The sequence below is a fragment of the Lissotriton helveticus genome, chromosome 1_1, assembly GCF_964261635.1.
Source record: "Lissotriton helveticus chromosome 1_1, aLisHel1.1, whole genome shotgun sequence".
Classification (NCBI taxonomy): Eukaryota; Metazoa; Chordata; class Amphibia; order Caudata; family Salamandridae; genus Lissotriton; species Lissotriton helveticus.
The window spans coordinates 1,286,309,037-1,286,322,096 of record NC_136057.1 but is presented as its reverse complement, the minus strand read 5'-3'; the positions used below and the strand labels follow the sequence as shown (position 1 = coordinate 1,286,322,096).

Genomic DNA, 13,060 nt, shown 5'->3' with positions numbered 1-13,060 from the left:
CTAACAGCCCCCCACCCCCACCCCTAAATGTAAACCCGAACATTGCAACAGTAATACAACAACATACGCTCATCAACCTGCCCCTCTACTAAATGCCCCTAATGACCTCGATGACCCCAACCCCCGCTACCATACAGTCCCAGGCCTCCAGCCACACCACCCTATCTCCTTAGGACAGCGCCACTCGAAAGTCGTTTACGACTTTCGACCCCCCCCCCTAGGACTCCTGTCTCCTGGGATACCTGACCACCCCCAGGGCCCCATCTAAAGCCTCCTTTAGCTGCACTACATACAGCTCCATGCCATACCTGGACAGGTGAACCCCATCCTCCCGGAAAAAATAGTTTGCACCATAGCGCAACTCCGGGTGCTCCATCCTCCCCACCCCCTCCCTGGCGCAGAATGCACGCATCTCACGATTGATCTTCCTACGTGCCCTATCTATGGCCCCTGGGCGCTCAGCTCCCCTCCACACCCGCCTGGGAATAAACTCCGACCATATGACATGGCAGCCCGCCCATTGCCTCCTGATTTCCTGCAGGTCCTGCTTCATTTGCTTGAGTAGCGCCAACCCCTTGCACTGCACCAAATCGTTCTCGCCCAGGTGAATTACCACCACATCCGGGCACACCCCCCCTTTCACCAATATGTTCAACAACGGCAATAACTCATGCCAACGCCTACCCCCTTTCCCCCTCCAATGACATCTATACAACCCCGTATCCAATCCCAAATTGAGCGCCTGATGCCTGTCCCACTCCGCTCGTTCTGCCCTCTTGACGAACGAATGTCCCACAATATACAAATTCAGGACAGCCACATCCGGCCCCGCCACAGCACCTGCAAGGACACATATATGAAAATCGGGAATCATTGTGACAACGAACCATCCGCCTCCCTCAACCGCACATACGTCCTGTAACAGTCCGACTTCCACCGACCCAGCCTCTGTATCTCTTCCTTACCCCAACCCCTCCGTGCCGCCTCCGTTGCCGCCCCAATCCGAAAAGAATGCGTCCCGAACGCCAGGGGATCCTCCCCCATGAACCGCAGGGCACGCCGCAGAACCCACAACGCTTGCGAAGCCGTCACTCCGCCCCCCCCTCCCCGCCCAAAAACCTCCCCCTCCGTCTCGCCATTTTCAGCCATCAACCTCCTGCCCCACACCGCCGGGCACACCCCCTCCCCGTCGCCCGGCCCCAGCACCACCCAAGTACCAACCCCCCGCTGGTCCGTCTTCGAGCGTCTCAAACACACCGCCACCTCCTGGGCCCGAACCTCCACCTCTCCCCACAACACCCCCCGCCTCCCCCTCGCGCCCAGCAACTCCGACACTCGAAACGCCCCAAAGAAAAGCCAAGACATCAAGGTAGAGAAATGCACCGTCTCGCCCACATCCCTGCACACCTCCGGGAGCGCGCCAATCACTCCTGCCAACAAGACTACCGTGATGGGACGGCGCAGCCGCACCGTCGCCCCCCGTTCCCTCGCCCACCCCTCCAGCAGCCTGGTTCCCAGCTCCCCTGCCGACGGAGGGTAACCCCACCACATCTTCCCCATGAACGCCACCGCCGACAACTTGCCCGCAATCGACACCCGCGACAAGCCCCTATCCATGAGCGCCAGCATGAATCTTACCACCTGTTCCTCGCGCTGCCACCTGTCCCCACGCCGCACTGCACCTGACTGCAGGAATTCCTCCCATGCCAGCTCGTACGCCTTCCACGTAGACGCAGCCACCGACGTCTTCACCAACTGAAAGACCCGGCCTCGCCCACCGACCACAGTTCCTCCGGCACCAGCGTCCTGACTTCCTCTGCCGCCGTGGCTAGCCCATGGAACCTCTCCCACTGTGAACGAGACAAGGCATCAGCAATGTCAATGTCCACACCGGGAACGTGGCGCGCCTGAAACAGTATGTCATTTTCCAAGCACCGCAAGACAAACACCCGCATCAATTTCAGCACCTGCGGATCCCGAGCCGACTGCCTGTTCACTACCTGCACGACGGCCATGTTGTCCACTCGAAAAAGCACCCTCTTGTGTGCCAACGCCCCTGCCCACACCGTGACCGCCACCACCAAAGGGAACAACTCCAGGAACGCAATGCTCCTCCCGCCTGCCTGCCAATGGTCGGGCCACTGCTCCACACACCATTTTCCCTCCCAGTACAGGCCGAAACCTCCGACGCCCGCCGCATCCGAGTACATGGTGACCTCCCACTCCCAGTCCTCCGCCGGCGCCATCGGCACACCATTGAAACGCTCCAAGAAAGCCCGCCACATGCGCAGGTCCTCCTTCATCCCCGCCGAGAGGCGCACATGGTGATGTGGCAACGGCAAACCCGACAACGCCAGACCCAGACGCCGGCAAAACGTTCGGCCCGCCCGCACCACGCGGCACGCAAAATTCAAATGTCCCAACAACACCTGTACGTCCCGCACCGTCACCTTCCTCCTTGCCAACATGCCATCCACCAAAGCCAACATTGCCACCCTTTTGTCTTCCGGCAGGCGCGCTTCCATGGCGACCGAGTCGAGCTCGATACCGAGAAAGGACAACACCGTACTGGGACCGCACGTCTTCTCTGGCGCCAAGGGAACCCCAAATTCCCCCATCAACCCGGCCAAACCATCCAGCAGCCGCTGACAGTCCGCCGCACCGGGTCGCCCCACCAGGAAGAAATCATCCAGATAGTGCGTCACTGACTCCGAGGCTGTGCGCCTGGAAAAAACCCACTGAATGAATGACCTGAACCGCTCAAACAGTGCGCATGAAATGGAACACCCCATCGGCAGCGCTTTATCCACAAAGATGAGACCTTGAAACTGGATCCCCAGCAACTGGTAATCCGCCGGGTGCACCGGAAGGAGTCGGAAAGCCGACTTGATGTCGCATTTCGCCAACAGCGCGCCCCGTCCCGCCGCCGCAACCAGATGCCGCGCCACGTCCACCGACGAGTAAGTCACAGACGCCAACTCCGCCGAAATGTACGCATTGACCGACTCCCCCTCCGGCCAGGACAAGTGCTGTATCAGTCGGAACTGCCCTTCCTCCTTCTTAGGCACCACCCCGATGGGGGAAATGATCAAGCCTGGCAGCGGCGGGGCCGTGAAGGGGCCCGCCATCCGCCCCTCTCTGACCTCCTTGAACAGTTTCTCTCTCACTATGCCCTTGTGTGCGTTCACCGATTTTAGATTGTCCGCCCAGCGAGCAATCCGGGGGCCTTCGTACCCCAGCCGAAAACCCTCCCGGAAACCCCGGCGCAGCACTGCAGCATCCTCCGCCCGCGGATACGACGCCAGCCAGGGCTCCATCCGCTCGATCCTAACCGGCGTACGAGCCTTTTCCCAGAGCCCCGGCTCCCCCCCCTCTACCCCCTCCCCTCCCCCCGCCTGAACCCCCTCTGGCAAATCCACCTCCCTGCGCGGGCAGCTGCCCTGGTGGGCCCCCGGGGCCCCAACACCGCAGCACCGGATGGTTCCGTCCGCATGAAGAGCACTCATGCCGGAAACGGCACGCCGCCCGCCCGCAGGCACCCCTATTAAAATCCCAGCAGGCCCCGACCACGGCCTGGCTGCCAGAGGCACCCTGTCCGACCCCCCCATGGGTGGGGCGCGCCGCAAAGGGGGGGGACGCCAGCGGCAAACCGCTGGCCGTGTAAATGGTGCGGCCAAACTTGGCCCCTCCCATCGTCTGCTGGTATAGATCCGAATCTAGCTCCCCCCACTGTGCCTCCGGGTCCCCCGCCATGCGCGCCCGAAACTCCTCATCATAGTGCGACCAAGCGTACCCGCCGTAAGTCACCTGCGCCCTCCGCACCACGTCCATGTATTTAAACAGCGCGACGCACCTGTCCGGGAATTTCTCGCAATACACGCTCGCGTAAATGAGGAACGCCGCTGACCAATTGTCCAGCGTCAGGGGGACCTTTGGGCGCCTAGCCAACTCCTGCTCCTCCTCCTTTGACCCCTCCTTTGATGTCAATTCTCTGTGTAGCAGCTTCAAAATATCAATGTACTCCCCCTTCCAAATCTTTTCCTTCGTTGCCGCGGAAAGATGGGCCCCTAGCGGCTTGGTCAACCCCATGTACGGCAGCTTCCGCACCGGAATCACACAACTCTCCTTACTTCCCCCCGCCGCCTCCTTTCCGCCCGCCGCCTTGTCACCCGCCGCCTCGACCCCGCCACCCGCGCTCGTCGCAGCCCCGCCCGACACCGCGCCGTCCGTACCGACTCCCGCGTCCTGTACATACCGTCCCCGCACCAGCCGCCACCCATCCTCCCCATCGCCCCCAGACCCCACTGACACCTGCACACAACGCCTCTTAGCGCTCCCCGCGCCGTCACCTGTCTTACCTGGCATCAAGGTCGGCGTCCTTGCTGGATCGCGCTGCCTAACCAGTTGAGCCGAGGGGGCCGTCACTCTGGGTGCTTCCTGCCTTGCTGGCACCTGAAATACACTTCCAACACCGTTACCAGCCCCCCATCCTCCCGAATCTCCCCCTCTTCCTCAGACTCACCATCCGCCGGCTCCACACCACCCCGGCCCCCCACCTGAGGTTCCAGCCGACTCAGACCCGCTCTCTCACGACACACCCGCATCAAATCCATCAAGTCCACACTCCCCCTCCTATGCACCACACTCGCAGGCAACTCAGAGATAGTCGTGTCCATCCTTACTCCCCCACCCCCAGCGGCCGTAGAGACCCATCGGGGAGGGGCCTGTGGAGACGCGTCTCGCCTCCATTCACCAAGTCCTTGAGCCAGGTCCCTCGCTGGAGCTCGGCCGTCCGCACCAAACAGAGCCGGCCCATCCACTCGGTGGGTGGGAGCCGCATGCTGCTCCCCCGAGCGCCTTACCAACAGCTCCTGCCAAGGAAAAAAGGTGGAGTCCAGCATGCCAGGGTAAAAACAACCACCCTCGCCCCCCCACGCGCTGCCCCCTCCGCCAAACCCCCACCCCATCGCCGCACCCCTCCCCCACCCCGCCGAATGACCTCCACGCCGCGACGGGACCCCCCCTCCTCCTAGCTCCCAACCCCCTTCCCCGCCCATCCCCCTGGACCGCCCCACCCCCCGAAACCCCAACTCGGCCCGCCCCCCCTCCTCGCCCCACTCCCCCTGCCTCCCCCCAGGCCGCGCCACTGCCCCCTGCCCACCTCCCAAAACTCGCCACAAGCCCGCCCGGACCTCCAGCCCTGCTCCTAACCCCCGCCTCGCCCCCGCCTCTCCCACCTGCCCACCCCAACCCACCCCGCTCGCCAGTCAAGCCGCCGCCTCCGCGCACGCCTTCCAGCGCCTCCGACCCACCCTGCCCCCCCACCCGGCCCGTCTCCCCCCCCCGGCCCCGATGCCCCGGCGATGTCCGCCCCCTCGCCCCTGCCCCCCCTTCCTCCGCCGAGGACCCACTCCAGTCCAGCTCCGTGTCTTCCCCCCCCCCACCCCGCACCCCTTCATCCTCCAAATCCGTCTCCTCAATGAGCAGCGGCGAAACCGCCCCCCCCAGCCCTTCCTCCCCCAGCCCCCCCTGCTCCCCGCTGCCACTGGGACCCTCCCCCCCCGCGGGCCCCGCCGCACTCTCATCCCCCCGCCCCCCCCCTCCAGTGCTCCCACCCCCCCAGGCAAAACTATCCGGGCCCCACCCCCCTCCCCCACACCCCCCAGGCCACCCGGCCCTGCCTCAACCACTGCCACTACCTCTTCGCGGCCCCCCCACCCCCCCTCTCCCCCTGCTACAAACACTAAGGGCCTCTTCCGCCCCACCTGCCGGGCCTTCCGAGCCCCTCCCTTCGCCTTGCTCGGAGCCTTTTCCGCTGCCCGGCCGCCCCCCTTCGCACCCCCGCCCCCCCTCCCGCCCCGCTGCACCGCCCGTGATCTCGGCGGGTCGCACGCCGCCACAGCTGCCGCAGCGCCGATGGCAGCGCGCCGCGGCGGCCTCACCTTGAAGTCGGGCCGCATCAAGTCCATGCGGCCCGCCTCCTCCAAAAGCCGCAGCGCCTCCAGCACACGCGGGTCCGTCTCCGTCATCGCGAAACAGCAACGCCCCCTACCGCTGACACAGTGCACCGCTCAGCACACAGCCTGCTCACCCTACACGTCAGGCCCACGCTTGACCAACGGCTCGGGAAAACCGCGCACCGCCGCCACACAGCCCGCTAGGCCTCAAACCCCACACCACAAAATTGCTATGACCTGGCTGCTGTGTCACCGCACCACAAACAGTGCGCGGTGACACAAAATGGCCGGTTTTGTAGTCCCCCAGCCCAAATGAAGCCCAAAAACCGGCCAACCAGCCCAAAGACGCCGCTACGGCAAGACCCTAGTGTCAAGCTTCCCCCCCCCCTCCCCCGGTGCCCCAAACTTCCCCGGGGGGGCGAGCCTCCCGCTGGTCGGCCACCCCCCCAAATCCCCAATCTGGCTGCGGGAACACTGGCCCACTCACAATCAGAAAGAGCAGAACACAATACAGTAAATCTGCTCTGCCTGACTCCTAATCAGGGCCTTGGCATGCAGAGTACTCTCTTCTGGCTTTGTTTTGTTTTTTAGGGCTGTGTTTCTAGAGAGTGTTGAGCCCTGTGGTCGTCATCAACAGCAGTAACAGGATATTCAGTGCATTGTTGATCAGTCTTAGCATGCAGGTTATTGTCTGCCGGGTGTGGGTTTTCCCCCTGGGCAGGAACAACGAAGGTGGTTTGGGTCTTGTGATATTGCCCAACATTTGGAAAGATAGCATGCACCTGATTTTTGTTTTACCTTGGAGCATTTCGCGCCTGTTTTCAGGCACCATATTGCAATTCGTGGCTTCCATAAATTCCGTATGGTTTATGTTTTTAAAGAATTATGTGTTTTACATATTGAAATAATCTAATTCCAATGTGTGTATTTCAATAGGGCTTCAACTTACAGTATAGTGGTACTCCTGCATCTGTATCAATTTTAGGGAGCTATTCAGGAGCACAGTGGAACAATGTAAAAAGATGGGGATGCCCTGCAGAATGGGGTGAGCGGACCATAGGCCTCAGGTTAAGTAGAGTTGCCCCTTAAGGATTGTGAACCCCCTTGTGCCGGCCGTGTTACACATCTGAAATTGTCATTGTGTGTGTGTGTTAAATGCAGTATTTCACTTACTTACAGAAACCCCATAACATGGAAGTTGTTCTGCATGACTGAAATTCACTTCAATCACATAGAAGCCTATGCAGGAGCATGTTCCTTAAAAAATGTTGGTGCAAGAACGATAGCAGAAGTACCAGACTAAAGGTTGCAGCTCCGATACATATTTGTCCGCAAACACTCCAAATAGGCAAAGAACTGGCCTACTGTATGTGAGTGTCTATCTTTTAGATTAGCACAGGATGAGTTGTTAACTCCTATGGAATAAATGAGGAAAAAGACTGAATATATTTGAATAGATCACTTTAAAAGTAGATTCTTGTGCCACTATGAAAAGAAGCAACAAGTGCATTAGCAGTGGCTGCTCCTCCTCTAAGACGGAGAAGTGTCATCCATCTGCTCAAAAGAAAAAATACAATGATAATAATGTATGTATGTATTTTTCCTATTGAAGTTAGTGACTCTTGGGCGGTGTAGGGTGGTGGCGCAAGGGGAGATGTGGCTTGCACTCCCTAAGTGAGCATGACTACTTGGCCGGCCCTCTTGGGCCGGGCCATGCAGTCATGCGCACTTTGCATCTTTCCCACCAGGCTGCATTTCTGCACTACAGAGGAAGTTTTGCTGTGGTGGCGAGAATGTTGTTGACTGCCTTCTACTGCATGCCACTGCACATTCTGGGAAAAGTGGAGACTAGACTGGTGAGCACATAAAATGCATCACAGAGATACATTTTCTGATTGAAACAATTTTCTGCTGGAACTTATTTATGTAAGTAGTTTACTTCATTAAAAAGAAGTCACGTGAGATACCAACAAACAAAATTTTGCTCAGAAGTTTATTACATTTTGCTTAAAAAATGCAATTAAGGGGTGACTGCCTGTAAACACTAGAGCATTGCTCTGGTGTGTTTTACACAGTGTTTTAACTAAATAAAATATACCATTACCACTGAAGAAGATACTAACCTTGAAAAAATAGAAAATAGAACATGATTGATGTCCCAGATATCAGACACAGTTCATACTAAAGGAGGTCATAAAGGAAACGTTTTAGTTCAGATTTTTTTTTCACCTGAAAAAGTACATCAAACATTAGCCATAACATGAGTACTGTTAACTAGTTTTAGTTTTTTTAATAATTTTTTTTCATCTGACCACATTATAAACTCAACGAAACTGTATGGTTGCTACCACGTACTCTCCAGAGGTATAGGGGCAATTTCATGACAGTTCCTTTTAAAATAATTATTTTCCACATTCAGCATTTTATACCTTTTCTTGAGTCAGTGATTACTCCACTGTGCAGCCATGGCATCAGTCAAGATCAAACTTTGATTCCAAATTATATTTTTAACTGACAATATTTTTTTAGAGCAGATGGCCATTTGGAATACTCTCCTCCCAAGGGAGTTTTCTAGCAGAATACTTTGCCTTCCAGCTGCAGGACGTATTTGTGATCCATACTTCCAAATTGCCCTGGGCTGCCATGTTTGAATTGCAGTATACACTGATGGCAGATACAACTTTAAAATGACTATCTATGTAGTGTAGTGCCATTTGAGCAGGAAAATTCAAGCAAAAACAACATTAAAGAGTATGCTTCTTTATGCCGTAGCCACGTGTTATTGTTCTCCCCCATATACACTCTTTCGACCTCTGTGTGAAGCATGTGAAAGGTATAATGTAATGTATTTGTAAACACATAGCATGAAAGCTGTATGTTTGAGTCCAAAAAGTTCACGTGATTATTCCTGAAACATGCTTCCATGCATGCAAAACATATACATAAATGTCCTGCTAAAACTTTGATAATGCAGGTTCATCACACCAGAGTGCATGTTGAATAATGATTTGCAAGTGATGATGCTAAGTATTTCAAAACACATTGCACTACACATTTAGTGATTTTAGACATAGAACTCTGAATGTGCACATTGCATGTGTTAAATAAAGTGACACAGCAGTTGAGACAAGCGAAGTAACAGCACCGTAAAATGAAGTTTTGAAAGTGTTCGAAAAAGAGAAATGAATTGCTAACTGATTATAATGATTTTTAATAGGTTTCCATAACAAGATTACTGATGAAAAGTATGTGTTATTATTCATTGACTGATGATACTAATGATTCTAATGGGGTAGCTTAGCATTTCTATTGCCTTACATTGTAGTGCATCATGAAAAGACTGTGGTGGAATTATGCGATGTAATTAGTTAGGAAGCTGAAATTTACAAATATGATAGGAGAGACCATAATGATCATAGAAAACAAGAAACAATTTTAGTAAAATGATTTTCAAGAATAATTTACATGTATGGATGTAGAAAATTGTGGCAGTAGGCCATAGTTAACGTTAATCAATTTCATGTAATAGTACATTGGTGAAGCATTACTATTTTCTCTTCTTATGAAATGTTTGATTTAATGCATTGTATTTGATTCTAATTGAGTTTCATTCATTTCAAACTGGCATGAAATTTAAGGCCTTTTTAAACGTGTTGTTTCATAAGTTGCATTTTACCCCTTAGGAAAGTACAATGGTCACTTGGCATTTTTGCAAATGTTGTTTTGTTTGCTCCTTATATGTATCATCTTATGTTTAAAGGACCTTCTTTTAGAGTTCACTGTGAAATAGTCTGGTGCTAAAGTGAACCATAACTTGATGTTATGAATTGATAACATGTAAATGTCTTACCATTGATAAACTTGTGAGGCCATGAAAGCCAGTTTTTTTTCATGTTCAGCATGGGAGAGTATGCGGAAGAACAAATTTGTATTTGGTATTTTCATATGTAAACTAATCATGCGATGGACTGACTAGTTGAGTGATGTAGCAAGGTGGAGTTGTGTATTGGAAATGTTCAAGTCAGTAGAGGTCTGAAGGTCATCCATGGTCACCTTCCTTATGCCGCTGCCTGGGTGGAATCCTGATTTGATGTTTGGAGAGTAGTTTCTGTTCCTCAAGGAATGCAGACAGCTGGGCAAAGCTGATGTTTCCAAGAGTTTGACCAGGAAAGGTCATTTGGGGAAATGTCTAAAGCTTTACTGGGTGCTTATTTTTCTGTCACATTTGAACAAAGCTGAAACCTTCCACATGCATTGATGTTCTCCATGGGTGACAAACATGGAGCTGTGTGAAATCGGAGTTATTTACTAATGTAACGTGAAATTCTTAGTTGCCAGAAAGAATGCGATCTCTGCAGAGCTCTAAAAAATTGATACTTGTATAGCACACTACTCACCCGCAAGGGTCTCAAGGTGCTTGTACGAATACCGCTGTGGAACCCATCCTGGCTTTCCCTGTGAGGTGTCCACTCCTGGGCACCCCCAAGGTGGAGGCCAGGCATCCTTAGCGGTGTGGGGGCCGTTGTGGAGATTAAGCAAGCTATTGCCCAGAGTTGCACTCCATGATTGGAATAGGCACCGAGGTGAGAATTATCAGGTCCGTGGAATTTTGAGCCCAAGACCCATCGCGGCGGGGAATTGAACCCTGGTCCCGGGCTAGACCTCTGTATCAGGGTCTGCCGCTCTAACCATTGAGCCACACTTCTCCACTTCTCCAGCTGTAGCAAAGCCATATAAACTAATTGACTGCCAAAGGTGCTGTTCGCCAAGCATATTATACATGTATTAGCACAGGGTTATTTACAAATATTTTTTGTTAATTTTCTTTTAAATGGACAAACTATTTCACGGCTTCTTGTCACTTCAATGGAACATATATCGGCTGGTATAATAAGTAGTTGGTTGGGGCAACCAACCAATAACCATGAGGTCAACGCTAATGTTGTCAGTCATGGCTCATTATAAACTGTGTTATTAGCAAACCACATCTGAGAGCTCTGGCGTTGAGGCTAAAGGCAGTTTGCTTGTCAGTGGGAAAGACATTTAAAAAAAAAGTAAAATAAAACTGTACTTACCCACTCCGCTGAATAGCCTCCTCCAGTCCTCCTTATGCTTCAGTCCCTCGACTCTGGTGGTCTCTGCAGCAGTTGAAGTCTCCTCGCTAATCCAGACACTGCTTTCATGCTTCTGATAATGTTAAACAGCATGAGAGCAGCTCCAGAATTGGCTGCAGCAGACTGCCTTACCATCCAACTATCTAAGACAGTTGGGTGAAGTGGTTTAAAGTGTGCATGTCAGGCTGGCTGTCGCAAGACAGCCTACCAAAGTGACATGCACACTCTAAACTGGTGGAGTGAGCACCACTCCCCCTCTGCCATTCAGCAGCAGGGGCATCTCCTCCAAACACGGCTGGCCGGGCAAAGGGAAAAGTTAAATGGTAATAAATTAATTTTGTTACCACTTTATTTTCCCCCTTTGCGGCACTGGCGGCAGGGGGGCGACGCTCCTCCATCCTAATGGAGGGGCCGCCAATGTGATGCAAAATTTATGCCTCATAAAAACCTTAAATCAAGCACCCTAGACTGCACATGCTCATTGGCACCTCTTTTACAAAGGTTTATTTAATTTACAGATGCCACCTACATCGAATGGGAGAATATATCGCAGCCGGAAGGACCATATGATGTGTAAAGCCATGTGCCTTTGCATCGCCTACTCTTCGACCATTGGGGGCCTGACCACCATCACAGGGACATCCACCAACCTCATATTTGCTGAACAATTCAATACGTAAGTTCAAACTTTATATTAGCACCATCTTAATGTTTCTCTCGCTGACAGTGACAATTAAGTTCCTGCATGATAAATCTATGTTTTGATTTACGCCTTTAATATCGTATTAACATGAGTCAATGACGTACTATTATTTTTTTTTAATGGTATTCGAAATTTTCCCATCGTCAGAGAGCTTTGGAACATGAACACATTTTATAGGACCATTTTTTTCACAGGAACATGTTTGGAAATATATTTTTCGCTATTTTATTTGATGGGGTGGGGGGTACTTCACTGCAAAAACAACATTTGTGTGGTATTGTCTCCAAAGTATTCTATACCAAAACTTTATACCCTATGTCATCTTTACAAACTGTTTGTTTTGAAAAAAAGACACAAATCTTCGGGAGAAAAAGTATTCATAACTTCGCACACCCCCGATTAATTTTGTAAAATAAATATGATTCAAAAACAAGATCAAGCTGAACAGTACACTTATTAAATGCAAAAAATAGAAAAGAACATTACCAAAATATCAGGTAAAACTAAACACACATTTCCGGAACACTTAGTGATATCTTTTCCTTTCTGTTCCTGTCTTATTTTCTTTCTCATGCACCATCTTTTATGATTTCAATGAGAAAACAAATATTATCTTGATTAAATGATCACTGCCTTTAGTTTCCAGGGGAAGGCACTGGATCCTTCATCACTGTCTTCGTTGTAATGGTGTGGAAAATATATGCAAGACATTTGACTACTAGTTTTTTTCTCTTTCTGCAACTTTAAGAAAACATGTTTGGAATTACTGTGAGTTGAAACGGCAATGGCGCATACTGGGCAATATTATTATTTATACTCCTTGCAATCAGGAAGACTTCTCTGGTACCATTCGGCTGTCTGTCAAAGTGTGCAATATTGACTGCGGTAACAGTGCTTTTGCTGGTTTCTTTCTGAATTTTTGATCCAGTTTGAAATATGTGCTGAAAGCTCGATGGTTGTGGTATTAGATCTTTCTAGCATACTTACCTGTTAATAATTGGAGCCTACATCGAACAGCAGTTGCCCCTTATGCGGACCTTATGCACAGCCTATACTTTAGACAAAAACATGCTAAAGATAACGTGCAGAGTCCATAATGTACTTTTGCCCTTCTCTTCATCCTTACTACATGACATTTTCCCAAGCTGGAGAGAAGCATCCTGCTGGCCAATACCCATTCTAAGGGAGTATCAAAAAAGTCTCAGACAGTTCCCGCAGAGTTCACCTTACCAACTTGCTGAGATAATCTCAACTGAGGTTAGTGTCTAGTATTGGTCGCAGGGTAC

General features: G+C 51.8%; 1 protein-coding gene across 1 annotated transcript in view; it reads left to right on the top strand.

Moving 5' to 3' along the window:
• SLC13A1 (solute carrier family 13 member 1) overlaps positions 1-13,060 on the top strand; it is a 328,809-nt gene that overhangs the window by 195,855 nt on the left and 119,894 nt on the right. Inside the window, exon 8 of the mRNA XM_078680827.1 lies at positions 11,590-11,747. Coding sequence (XP_078536953.1) covers positions 11,590-11,747 — 158 coding nt within the window. The remainder of the gene's footprint in view (positions 1-11,589; positions 11,748-13,060) is intronic.